Source organism: Siphateles boraxobius, unplaced genomic scaffold, assembly GCF_051911475.1.
Source record: "Siphateles boraxobius isolate OS27281-9 unplaced genomic scaffold, OSU_SipBor_1 12, whole genome shotgun sequence".
NCBI lineage: Eukaryota > Metazoa > Chordata > Actinopteri > Cypriniformes > Leuciscidae > Siphateles > Siphateles boraxobius.
Window position 1 is genome coordinate 22,870,477 of NW_027508722.1, and position 13,138 is coordinate 22,883,614.

A 13,138-nucleotide genomic window follows, 5' to 3' on the forward strand; every position below is an offset into this window, starting at 1 on the left:
TCTTTTAACATTGTTCTTATTTTTCAGCTGTCTACACAAGGAATTGTGTTTGTGTCCATTTAGGGAACCTGCTGATAGAGTAATAACATAATCAGATATGGCACCAGCATCTGTCAGGGAGATATACTGTCACATTAGGTTCTGGTTTCACAGACAGGGCTTGTATTAAGCCAGAATTAGGCCTTAATTTAATAATAAGCTACATTGTAGCTTTTATAAAGTAGCTTTTATAAACATGCCTTAGAGAAAAACTTTACTGGTGTGCATCTTGAGACAAAACAATGGCACTGACGTATTTTAAGATATGTCAGTGCCTGCTTTTCAGTTAAAACAGCTTAAACATGCATTTTAGTCTGGGACTAGACTTAAGCCTTTTCTGTGAAACTGGGGGTTTTAGCTTCAAGTCCTGTGTCCAGTATAATCCTGACTGAGAACATCCAGTTTCCACAATTAATTTATCCTAAATATAATAATTTGTATTGGTTTTAACCATTGGTTTAATTTGTTCTTTGGTGTTTATGGATGCAGATGTTGCATTGATAATGAACCCATTGATTAAATAGGTGGTGTCCTATATCCTCTAGTTTATTACATTATTTCCCCCTATTATCACCATAGTTTTTACAATGTGGATGGTTTATTTTAAATGTTTCCAAAACAAGGCTTGTTCCATCTGAATAGGAGAACCGTTGAACATGATGCTTTGCTGGATTACATTGATTGCACAGATGGTTCATTTAATGCAGCTTCTAGCTAAATCTGTCCATTGTCACCTTTAGTAACAGAAACACTGACTACAGAAATGACAGCAATCACGAATGCAGTGAGGCACAACAGTCACCAGCAGTAGATGAGCTAGTCTCCGTGACTCATTAACCAAACTAACCTGGGTGCACGTTTGCTGGCGTTGTTCATTGACAATGTTTCAAGGTTTAAATGGGGCTGTGATAAATCATTCTGCTGTGATCTAACGCGTGAGTCAGATATAGTCTTTCCGTGTGCGTCTATATCTTTGGTGGAGAGTATGAGTGTTGAAGATGGCGTGTTAGTCAGACACTTGTGTATAAGCAGCCTCTTGAGATCCTGACACTGTCCATGCTGTGATGATGAGATCCCAGCAACTGTTACCAGAGTAACAATACAATGTTAATTGGGTCTGTAGGGACCTGTGCACAGTGTATGTTCCTCAGACAAGCCTTTACTGTAAGGACTGTCAGTTGTGCAGATCATTCCTGCACTATCGTCCCACAGGGAAGGACTCAAACGTCACAGGACAAAGTAAAGACGTGTGCTCAGATCAGTTAGGTAGATGAGGATGTAATGGTGCATTTCCAATGCATACTGTACATAACAAAGCTTTTTAGCTTTTTAAAAAGGCGAACTTCAATTCATATTAATGCAATAGCGTACATGTAATTATGAATGACAAAAAACTACAAACTGACCTTAAAGGTAAGCTAGGCAATTTTTGGAGAGGCTAGCAATAGCAAAGCTAGCTTTAAAAGCATGAGATCCCACCTTCCCTTCAGAGCGTCTTCAAAGCCACGCCTCCTTTAAAACAAGTGAACGCACACAGCAGAGTTTGCAAAGCATTACAAGACGAGAGAAGGCGTTAAATCACCTCATGTCTCAAAGCACATAACATTAATGAACAAAAAGAGCACTGACCTGTACCACCTGACTGCTGCAGATTCATTTAGGTGTTGATAGTGTTGCCATTGAAACGCATAAATTCGAGCATTATGTGAAGACGTGACCAGTAGAAGATCGATACGTCACGGCGTGAGCTCTTGGCTGAATTAATAGAACAATATTTTTGCAGTAAAGTCGAGTAGATTCGATATTTATTACATTTTGAGTGTATTTTTTAATGTTGAATTCATGTTTATAAAAAGATGCAGCAGAGTGTGATGTCATAGTACGACCGTTGCTGTGTCCGACAAAATTTTGCATCTAGTGTGACCACGGCTTAACTTTGATTTTGAGATCCATCTTTTCACATTGAGGGACTCATTCACAACTATTAGGTGAAGCTGAAAATATTCACTTGATCCTCAAGATGCAAATTTAAAGTTGTACATTTTCTTAATTAGTTTAAAGATGCCCTTTAGAAGCTATGAGATATTTACGTTTCCCCGAAGACAAAATAAGTGCAATTTACCCCGGTCATCCAATTAAAATGGTTTACACCCCTCGATTATTACATATTTAGAATATTAACAAACCATTTTCTATTTTAATATATTTAAAATTGTATATATTTTATATTTTCAGCAGCCATTACTGCCGTCTTCAGTGCCATATGATCCTTCGAAATCTTGGTAAACTTAAAAGAAAATGTTTATATAGAATTATGCTAAAGGGTCAAAGTTGATCATCCAGGTGAACATCTAAACTTGGATGCTTTTAAGGTAGTTGACATTTGACACTCTGTCTAATCTGTTTCTTTGTGGTGTTTGCTCTCCAAGACTAAATTAACTCATCCCTTTCCATCCCTTCTTTCATGACGCATGGCCCAGTTACTGCAATTCTTGCACTGGAATCAACGATCAGCTCAGGTCTCAGTCTTCATTGACATGACCATAGCAGCCCTTAACACACACAAGTTGCACTAGCCCATTTACATCCTATGCTTTCGTTGTTCCAGACTGATAAGCTTTCACAGTTATCACACCAGAGGGCATCATGATGCTTTTAGTTTGATGGTTGTGGTGCATCAGTCATCCATATTATCTGTTATGCACCATTTTTACATCTCTGATCTCTAATGACCTATTTCTGATCTGCTCTTAGAGAAGTAAATAAATAATCTAGCACTCTACTGTGATTTCTCTTATCCATCCAATCCATTTTGTCTATATAAATCCTGAATAGAAACAGTCCTCATAATCCAGCAATTACATTAATAACTCATTATAATCTGTCATTTGTGGCTCTTTGAGCAGCAGAGTGAATGTAATCTGCATCTCTGTACATGTTTATGTGCATCTTTGTGCGTACGTGAAATAGAGAGCATGAGCATCTGGTGATGTACACTGTCTGACCCCTTCTTTTGTTTGCATGCCAAATAGTATTGAAAATAATGATGGAACCTGTTGGTCTTGGTTTGGTTCAGTAATGGTCTCTTGTTGGTCTTGGTTTGGTTCAGTAATGGTCTCTTTTTTATTGGTGTTTGCATGGAAGTCAGGGCAGAAATAAAATGACCACGAGATATGATTTGTTACAGAGTTCAGATTGTGATTTGCATTCTGCAATTCAGTACAAGTTTATCAGATCTTTATATAAAATATGTAGTTTATTTCGAATATGCTGTGCCATATAGATTTGACGACTATACTGACTGAGAATATCTTTTATTTTGTTTGTCTGTGTCTGTACTCAATACGATTAATTGCCCTTAGGATATACTGCTCTGATGTCCTGCTTTAACCTGGACTTAACTGGTTTACTGGGCTAACCAACATACTAATCAAGGTTGCATAATGTCACTGACTTTGTCACCCCGCAGTCAGTTTTGTGTTGCTTTCTGTATGCAGCACTTCAGCAAGTGCATAATCTATTATAGATCTAATGCAGGTGCATGAGCAGTAAATTACACCCGAAAACACTTGAGAAAGCCTTCCCAGAAAGAATTATTACTTTAAAAAAATATAGATGATAACGAACAGTTTTCAAACTTTTGATGTCAAGGAACCCCAACATGATCATCCTCTTTCATCCCTTCCTGAAATATAAAGTTAGGTATTTTCATAAAGACTGTGTGAGAATGTGTTAAGGGTAATGTTATAATAGGCTAATGGAAAGTGGAAATTAATAATGTATTAAAGATAGGACATAAAACACTTAAAATCTGTTTTTATTTATTTTAAAACCATGGCTGGTAATATAATAGAATGATTGTGATTAATCTCAGAATATCGCAAAATAACTTAATCGGTAAATCAGTTGCCAATATTATCAAATTATGTAGCCTAAATGTAGTTAATATCTTAAATTTACACTTTAGACAAAACACAAATTTCCCAAAATCTCCCACGTTTCGAAGCGACACATGATTCTAGAGATGAAACTGCATTTTACACCCATCATCATGCGGTATGAGGAAAGACCCGTTGAAGCTCACTGGGAGGGAGAAGTGACGTCAAGGAAATCCTCACTGCTACTGAGACCTTAATATAACCATGAACTGACAGCTCAAAGCACATTACTGCGCAAAATATAGCTAGACGGACAGGATTACCAGGGCAAAAACAGCAATCCACATTCAGGTGCCCTTAATTGAAGACAACGAAGCCAAAAGCAATTATCTTCTTGCTGAGCAGGTTTCTGCTGGATGGGACTGAATCTATTATTGGAGCACAATTTTGCAACGTCCGATTTAATTCTTTGCTTCAGTCACACTCAAAGAGACAACCGTCGTTTAACCAACCGAGTGTTTGTCGCCGAATTGCACACATGACCCTGCTGGCTAACATGCGGCGCCACAGTATTCGCGTTCAGCATCACCTGCACCGGTGGAGCATCTGCGGGACGGACGGTGGGCAGCTGCTTGGTGATGCTTTCGCGCGCCCTGACACCGGTATGTCCCGGTCCAGTTCCTGCTCGTCCGCCTCTTCAGAATACGCTCTCTCGAACGAGTCTGTGACTCCAGCTTCGTTTGGACCCTTCACTGTTGTCCTGCTTGGAGACAACGGTGTCGGGAAGTCTGCGCTCGCCAGTATATTCGCTGGGGCGTCTGACAGCATGGGCAGCGAATGCGAGTTGTATGGCGGTATGTTGACAATTAACTTGACTTTTCTTTTATGCTCCAACTGTTCACAGCGATATTAACTAGTTGATCGCAAAAAAGTGGCACTGATATAATCAATACAATGTTTATTTATAAAGGACAATTTAAAAACACCCGAGGTTGACAAAGTGCCGTAGAAGTAGCCTACAAAAGAAAACCAATAGTAAAAAACAGAAAACAAGATTTACAAACAATAAAAGACAAGACGTAAAATAGCTGCAACCGCATGAAAGTAAAATCATAAAACAACAAGTCAAGATAGGCTATATTAAACGAGTTAAGTTGGGGCAGTTCTGATATGAACCGGAGAGACTATTCCAGTTTTAGCCTACCTTTCCACTTAAGTTCTTAAAGGGGACAGTTCAAACAAAAATGAAAAGTCTGTCATCCTTTTTCTCAGCTTCAAGTTGTTCCAAAGCTGTATGAATTTCTTTCTTCTGCTGAACACATAAGATATTTTGATGTCAGTAACCAAACAGTTAATGGGCCACATTGACTTCCATATTTTGGAGAAAAAAATTGAAGTTAATGGGGCCCATTAACTTTCTTCAAAATATCAGAAAGAAATTCATACAGCTTTAGGATGAGTAAATGATGACAGAGTTTTCATTTTTTGGTGAGCTATCTTTTTAACCCTTTAGCAACCGCTATATTTATAAAGTTTGTAAATTAAAAATGTTCTATCATAATTGTACAATTAAATATTTTAAGAAACATTAAAGGGTCATATTTTCAAATGTAAGAGTCTGAGGAATTATTAATTACAAAGTCGCAAGACAAACCTTAGATTGCACTGAAAACTTCAAATAAAGATTTGTTTATTGTCAATATAAGCTATAATTCATATACATTCTTAAAGTAGGTTAGATACTTAAAATTGTCTACATTTTTGACCATGGCCAGTATTCATACCTTATCTTGTTTCAACTTGTTGTCCTTTTTAATGTTGTTAGGTGAAGTATTTGAGCAGACAATTCCAGTAGACGGTGAGAGGGCCACCGTTACCCTACTCGACATGTGGGATTCACAGGTAACACTTTTTTAGTTTGTCAGCAATTTATATTAATATTGGCTACTTTATTATAAGTGATAAGAGGTTCTGAGACATTCTACTTTTGGTGTCCGTCAGGATAAGGGCAGCTGGACGCAGGAGCAATGTTTGCAGACAGGAGATGCTTTCATTATAGTTTATGCCATAACAGATCGTTCAAGCTTCCTTCACGCATCAGAACTTCGTATTCAGCTCCGGCGGGAACGTGAGGCTGACCGCACTCCAATCATCCTGGTCGGAAATAAATGTGACCTGGTCCGCTGCCGAGAAGTGTCCATTAATGGTAAGTATACAGTAAAACTATTAAATGTGGCTCTACTCCTCAGTAGCATTAAAACCATCTTATTTAATCTTCTTAATCTTAATCCCCTCGTGGGATTGTTAAAGTAGGCTACTATTTGTTTTAGCTTACATCACTGAGATTTTTTATTTTATACTTGATTTCCACTCCTATTTTTCAGAGGGTCGTGCGTCTGCTGCTGTCTTTGACTGTAAGTTCATTGAGACGTCAGCAGCAATGCAACACAACGTCTGGCCGTTGTTTGAGGGCATCATCCGCCAGCTCCGTCTACGAAGAGACAGCATGGAGACCCTCACCAGGCGCTGTTCTCTTCAAAAGCGTCGGGAGAGTCTCCCAAAGAAAGCAAAGCGTTTCATTAACAGTTTGGTTGCTAAGAAGAACAAGCAAGCAGCCTTCAAACTCAAGTCTAAATCATGTCATGACCTGATGAGTCTGTAGTGTGTGACTTCGAATAGCTCTGACTGTTTTAATTGTATTGTATTGTATGAAATTTGTGTGCAAAGTATCTGATCAAGTGCTTGTTTTACTGTAAGTTGCTTTAAGAAAGCCACTTATGTCTATATTAGACTGTACTGTAGAAGAGCAATGATTACAGGCTTCTCGCTCCCTCTGTGAAGGACAGAATGCTCTAGTGTTTCCCATCATTCTTTTCAAAATCCATGAAGTACACATGTTTTTGTGGAAACCCTAACAAGTCAAAATCAATCCTTTTCTTTTTTTAATGCTCTTCCTGTTCCTGATGTTTTGAATTGTAATAACTCTTTGTCGTGTGTGTGTGTGTGAGTGTGTTTGTGTGTGTGTAAGTAAAAAAAAGTATTTTCCAACTTTTGCTCAGTTTGAGAGTTAGCGTCCAAAAGAAATAAAATATTTAGTTTTTTTATGATAAATCGGAAATACTTCAGTCCTTTTGAAAGTGCACAGATCCAGGAAAGCTGAAAATACATTAACCTTGATGAAACATAAACCAGCTGTTACTGTGGTGTGATATTATTATGATACAGATGCTGTATTTGTCTAGAATACATTGCCAATTTGGCTAAGGGGCTGTTTACACAACACGGTTTTTAACCAAAAACTGAAAAAAATGTATGCGTTTTGGCCGTTCATTTACACGACACTGGCTTTTTGGGGCCTGAAAATGAAAACTTTTGAAATCGTCTTTCAAAGTGCACGTTTTTGAAACCGATACTGTTTTCATGTAAACTTTAAAAAAAAAACGCAAATTTGTGAAAAGGGTGACGTGCATATAATGTGTTCAGTCCAGGCGCGTAGTGACATCACTGACTACTGGCCTGACATGCATAATACAGCGTTTTTAGACACTTTCGTGGATCCTTGATAATGGGTATCGTTTTCACAACATTGCCGTCTGTTTGCGAAAAATGCACAAAAAACATTTACGTTTTTAGTTCATCATTATCATGTAAATGTACCCTAATCGATCATTTTAAAGTGTAAATTAAGTGTGTTTTCAACCAACATACAATAAAAAATACAGTGGGTCCAAAGTTTGAATATACATTGAAAGTCTGGGATTTAATATCTAATTTAATTCTGGACATATAAAAATACATGTGTATATATATATATAAGGATTTTGACAAATTTAACACAAAGATACTATTAACACAAAGATACTATTACGTCACCAATCAAGTAAGAACATTTGTGACAATAGGTATTGTTAACATTTAATAACTATATGAACTAACAATGAAAAATATTTCTAAAGCATTTATTAATCTTAGTTAATGCAAGTGACTTGTAAAGTGAGATATAAAGATAATTCTCTCTTTATAACGATAATTCATAGATTATGTGTATATCACAGTCTTTTTATTACAGCTTCAGTACTGAATATATGTGTTTATTACAGGAACACATTTGTTCAGAAACACTCCTACTTCCCTTTCAAAGGTGAGAAGGTTAAATTGAATAATTATGAATGCAGTGTATGTGTCAAAACTGTAAAACTGAAGCTAGTTTGGCAGCTGTGTTGCCTGTTTATTTGTTCTTGCTGTTCACACATTAAGTGAGGCAGGCTAGCAGATTGTCAGGTATTGCTCATTTTGAGGCCACTTCCTGTCAGATCTGCTATGAATGAGGCAGCAGGTGGACTGTTTTACAGCAAACTTTAAAAACACCAACAGTGTTGCAATGTTATTGAAAAATGTGGTCAACAAATTGTAATAGTTCACATCATCAGCAAAATGTTTCTCCGTTTTAGTACAGATGCCTGCATTAAATATCTTCATCCCTAACCTTAATCTTTGCCCTCGTCCTTCTCTCCATTTTGCTGATACGGCTACATAATAATTAGTCAATGGAAAAGCATGGGTACTTCTTGAGTAACTGCCACTCAAGGTGCCTTTAGCCATAGACATTCACATGTAAATAATCACTTTTACAGGAAGTCATTACGAATAGATTTCCCAGAAGTTAATGTCTTGCAGTATTATTTTGCTTTCATTTATATTCAGAGGTGGGTAGAGTATCCAAAAACTGTACTCAAGTAAAAGTACAAGTAGCCTAGCCTACTTCGGAAATATTTACTCAAAGTAAAAGTAATAATCTTAATAGTTACTTGAGTAAGAGTAAAAAAGTATCCAATGAAAAAAGTACTCAAGTAGCTGGTTACTTCGGATCATATAGGCCTATATGTATGTGTATATATATATATATATATATATATTAGGGATGCACCGATACCACTTTTTAAGGGTCGAGTATGAGTACCGATATTTTTTTCCTGGTACTCGCCGATACCGATACCGATGCCTGTTGTACTGGGGGGCGGTTCTCGTTTTATGTGGCAATTTTCTAAGAACAACACAATGAGACTAATGAACATATCAGCATCTTTATTTTCAACAACTTAAATAAACTTAAAAAAATAAATCTTATTGTGCTTATCACAAATTTTAAAAGCCCAAATTTCACTGTGTCCAATAACCTCCAAAGGGCAAAACCATGGAAATAATGAATGTAATGTTTACCTGCCTGTCACAAAGTTGTCAAAGTGCTCAAGAAATCACAGACAACAAGACAATCAAATTTGTCATAAAGTGCCAAAGAAATCACAGAACAAATGTTTAACATAACACTGAGTAACAATGTAATCACAGCCGAAAGTGTAAAGTGAAATATTAGAGTGTACTATTAAATCTAGCAACACTATAACTGCAGGAAGGGTGTTCATAAGAATTAAGAAATATAAGCTAAGGATATACGTGAGGTATCGGTCTTTGGTATCGGGGTATTTTTACGAGTACGAGTACAAGTACATGAGCTTGGTATAATATATATTATAACAAATAACCTAAATAATATCATGTTATAATATAAATATATATATATATATATATATATATATATATATATATATATATATATATATATATATATTATAACATGATATTATTTAGGTTATTTGTTATAATATATATATATATATATATATATATATATATATATATATATATATATATATTATAACATGATATTATTTAGGTTATTTGGATAATTATCTTTGCAACAAAAACAGATGAGACAAGCATTATTTCTGCTATCTACAGTATAACCCGAAAACCACTGCCTGTCCTTTGGTTTGTATAATAGTAACTTATACAACTACATTTGTATTACTATACAATGTCGAAATAAAGTGAATATGCAGAGTTTTGCATTCAAAGGCATTTAAAGTCAGGAAACCACTGACACAGAGAAGAAAGTGTTAAAACTCTTCACATGTGCTCGCGCTGATGACCGCTACTGAACATCTGAACACAAACAACGATCAACGATAGATCTTCTTCCGTCTGTTCTTCAAAATGTAATCAAATGTATATTTCTCCAAGCATGTTTAAACTGGTAACTGTCTAAGGCAGGCAAAGACAATCGTTTTTAAGATGATTTTGCACGCTACGCAATACACATGTTCATTTCATAAACTGTGAACATTGGTAGCTTATTTAATGTATAAATTAAGGGTAGGCTATATGTCCTAAAAACTAGTAATGTCATACTTTGTAGTAGTGCTTTCGTGGTGTAATAATATGTTTGGTTGTAAAATGTATTACCTGAATGAAATGAAATCAAGTATCGTCCTATGGAATCATTCATTCACAGACAGACAGCATACGAAGATGTTCAACTAATGAAGATCTTCATCGCTGGCAAACAATATCATGCACTTGCAGATTTGCTTTCACTTGAATGTAGTAGGTCCACAGCTACTTCATCCAACGCTCTTGGTGTTATTAAATCTTCCTGTTAGGACTCCGAGTGTGGAACCGCTTCAGACGATTCAGTGCGTGACGGAAACTGAACAAATTATTCAAAATGATTTGCGAACCAAGTTAGACAGATCTGCCAACTTGTTTGATCAAGTCTTTAAACAAAATCGACTCAAAAGAGTGATTCATTTGTGAATTGAGCATCGTTCATGCCCCAGAAAAAGATACAGCCAGCTTGAAATATTCTACGGATTTAACAACATGTATTGCATTAAAATAAAGTAACGAGAGGAACGTCGCCCAACGTAACGAAGTAAAGTAGCCTACAGTTTTTTTCATTAGAAATGTACTCGAGTTAAAGTAAAAGTACCCACATTTAAATCTACTCTTAAAAGTAAAAAAAAATCAAAAACATACTCAAGTAAATGTAACGAAGTAAATGTACTTCGTTACCCACCTCTGTTTATATTATACACTGAACAAAATTGTAAACGCAACACTTTTGTTTTTGCCCCCATTTTTCATGAGCTGAACTTAAAGATCTAAGACTTTTTCTAAGTACACAAAAGGCCTATTTCTCTCAGATATTAATTGTTCACAAATCGGTTTAAATCTGTGTTAGTGAGTAGCCTACTTCTCCTTTGCCGAGATAATCCATCAATCCAAATAATGTGCAGTTTTACTGTAATGGGGGGGTGTCAGGGGGGTCTGAAAACCAGTCAGTATCTGGTGTGACCACCATTTGCCTCACGCAGTGCAAAACATCTCCTTCGCAGTTGATCAGGTTGTTGATTGTGGCCTGTGGAATGTTGGTCCATTCCTCTTCAATGGCTGTGCGAAGTTACTGGATATTGGCAGGACCTGGAACACGCTGTCGTATACGCAGATCAGAGCATCACAAAATGCAAGAATGCCATGCAAGAACTGGGATGTTTTCAGCTTCCAGGAATTGTGTAAAGATCCTTGTAACATGGGGCCGTGCATTATCATGCTGCAACATGAGGTGATGGCCATCAATAAAATGCACCTGTGTTCGTTGTCCATAACATACGCCTGCCCATACCATAACCCCACCGCCACCATGGGCCACTCGATCCACAACGTTGACATCAGCAAACCGCTCACCCACACAACGCCATACACGTTGTCTGCCATCTGCCCTGTATAGTGAAAATCGGGATTCATCCGTGAAGAGAACACCTCTCCAAAGTGCCAGACGTCATCGAATGTGAGCATTTACCCACTCAAGTCGGTTACCTGGTCGAGGTCCTGATGAGGATGACAAGCATGCAGATGAGCTTCTCTGAGACGGTTTCTGACAGTTTGTGCAAAAATTCTTTGGTTATGCAAACCGATTGTTGCAGCAGCTGTCCGGGTGGCTGGTTTAGACGATCTTGGAGGTGAAGATGCTGGATGTCGAGGTCCTGGGCTGGTGTGGTTACACGTAGTCTGCGGTTGTGTGGCCGGTTGGATGTACTGCCAAATTCTCTGAAACGCCTTTGGAGACGGCTTATGGTAGAGAAATGAACATTCAATTCACGAGCAACAGCTCTGGTTGACATTCCTGCAGTCAGAAAAGCCAATTGCACGCTCCCTCAAAACTTCCGGCATCTGTGGCATTGTGCTGTGTGATAAAACTGCACATTTTAGGGTGGCCTTTTATTGTGGCCAGCCTAAGGCACACCTGTGCAATAATCATGCTGTCTAATCAGCATCTTGATATGCCACACCTGTGAGGTTGATGGATTATCTCGGCAAAGGAGAAGTGCTCACTAACACAGATTTAGACAGATTTGTAAACAATATTTTAGAGAAATAGGCCTTTTGTGTACATAGGAAAAAGTCTTAGAACTTTGAGTTCAGCTCATGAAAAATGGGGACAAAAACAAAAGTGTTGCGTTTAAAATTTTGTTCAGTGTATAAGTGTTACTAAGAAAAACTGAGCTGTCACTCTTAACATAATTAATCATATAGTTTCAAATCATTATATAAATCATCAAATTATTTTTTTATTTCTGTGGAACACAAAAGATATTTTATAGAATGTTTCAACTGTTCCTGTCAATACAATGAAAATTAATGGGGTACAAAACAACAAAGGACTTTCATGGTAATAAAAAAAAACAAAAAACACAGACACTTTTTAAAAATATCTTTTGTGTTCCACAGAAGAAAGCAAGCCATAAGTTTGAAACGACATGGGGGTGAGTAAAATAAGTTTTATTTTTAGGTGAACTATTCCTTTAATTGTCATTGATGAATACTAATAGAAGTTCTTGCAAATGTTTTCATTTTCAGTATCAGAAGAACTGATACTCAAACATGGAGAACAACCAAGCCAGAGTCTGTCAAAAGATCAAGGTCCAAAGATTGAATCCCTGTATTACTCAAGATTGTGAACATACAGCTGTGAAGAAGGTGACCTTTACGCTGTCGGTAAATGTACAGTGATTTTCATCTGTTACAGTTTTTTCTCAGAGATGTTTTCTCTTTTTGTTTAAGATTGATCTCAGAATTTTGCTTTGTTCCCTGTGTTCTAATCATCTTGCATAGAAAATATTAAAGTACAGAGGAAGTCACATAGACGAGATTGTGGATGAGTGTTTGTTGTGTGTCCTTTTAAGTCAGCATGAAGTTTTTTCTTCTCTATTGTGACGTATATCCAAGTGAAACGACTTCTTGAAAAAGAAAAAATGTTGGACGGGACTTGATTTTGTCCATCTGGATTTGATTGGGTGCTATTGCTGTGATCTCATATGAGT

General features: G+C 36.9%; 1 protein-coding gene across 1 annotated transcript; it reads left to right on the top strand.

The window, feature by feature from the left end:
• Nucleotides 1-3,805: 3,805 nt before the first annotated feature.
• Nucleotides 3,806-6,859, top strand: gem (GTP binding protein overexpressed in skeletal muscle). Its single transcript, XM_077213564.1, has 4 exons — nucleotides 3,806-4,771; nucleotides 5,743-5,819; nucleotides 5,919-6,123; nucleotides 6,302-6,859. The coding sequence occupies exons 1-4, from the start codon at nucleotides 4,456-4,458 to the stop codon at nucleotides 6,577-6,579; spliced, it is 876 nt and encodes a 291-aa protein (XP_077069679.1). The 5' UTR covers nucleotides 3,806-4,455; the 3' UTR covers nucleotides 6,580-6,859.
• The last annotated feature ends 6,279 nt before the right edge of the window (nucleotides 6,860-13,138 follow it).

Coding starts and splice junctions, on each gene's coding strand:
- gem (XM_077213564.1), top strand. CDS start 4,456: ATGACCCTGCTGGCTAACATGCGGCGCCACAGTATTCGCGTTCAGCAT. Junction 4,772..5,742: donor CGAATGCGAGTTGTATGGCG/GTATGTTGACAA, acceptor TAATGTTGTTAG/GTGAAGTATTTGAGCAGACA. Junction 6,124..6,301: donor CCGAGAAGTGTCCATTAATG/GTAAGTATACAG, acceptor CCTATTTTTCAG/AGGGTCGTGCGTCTGCTGCT.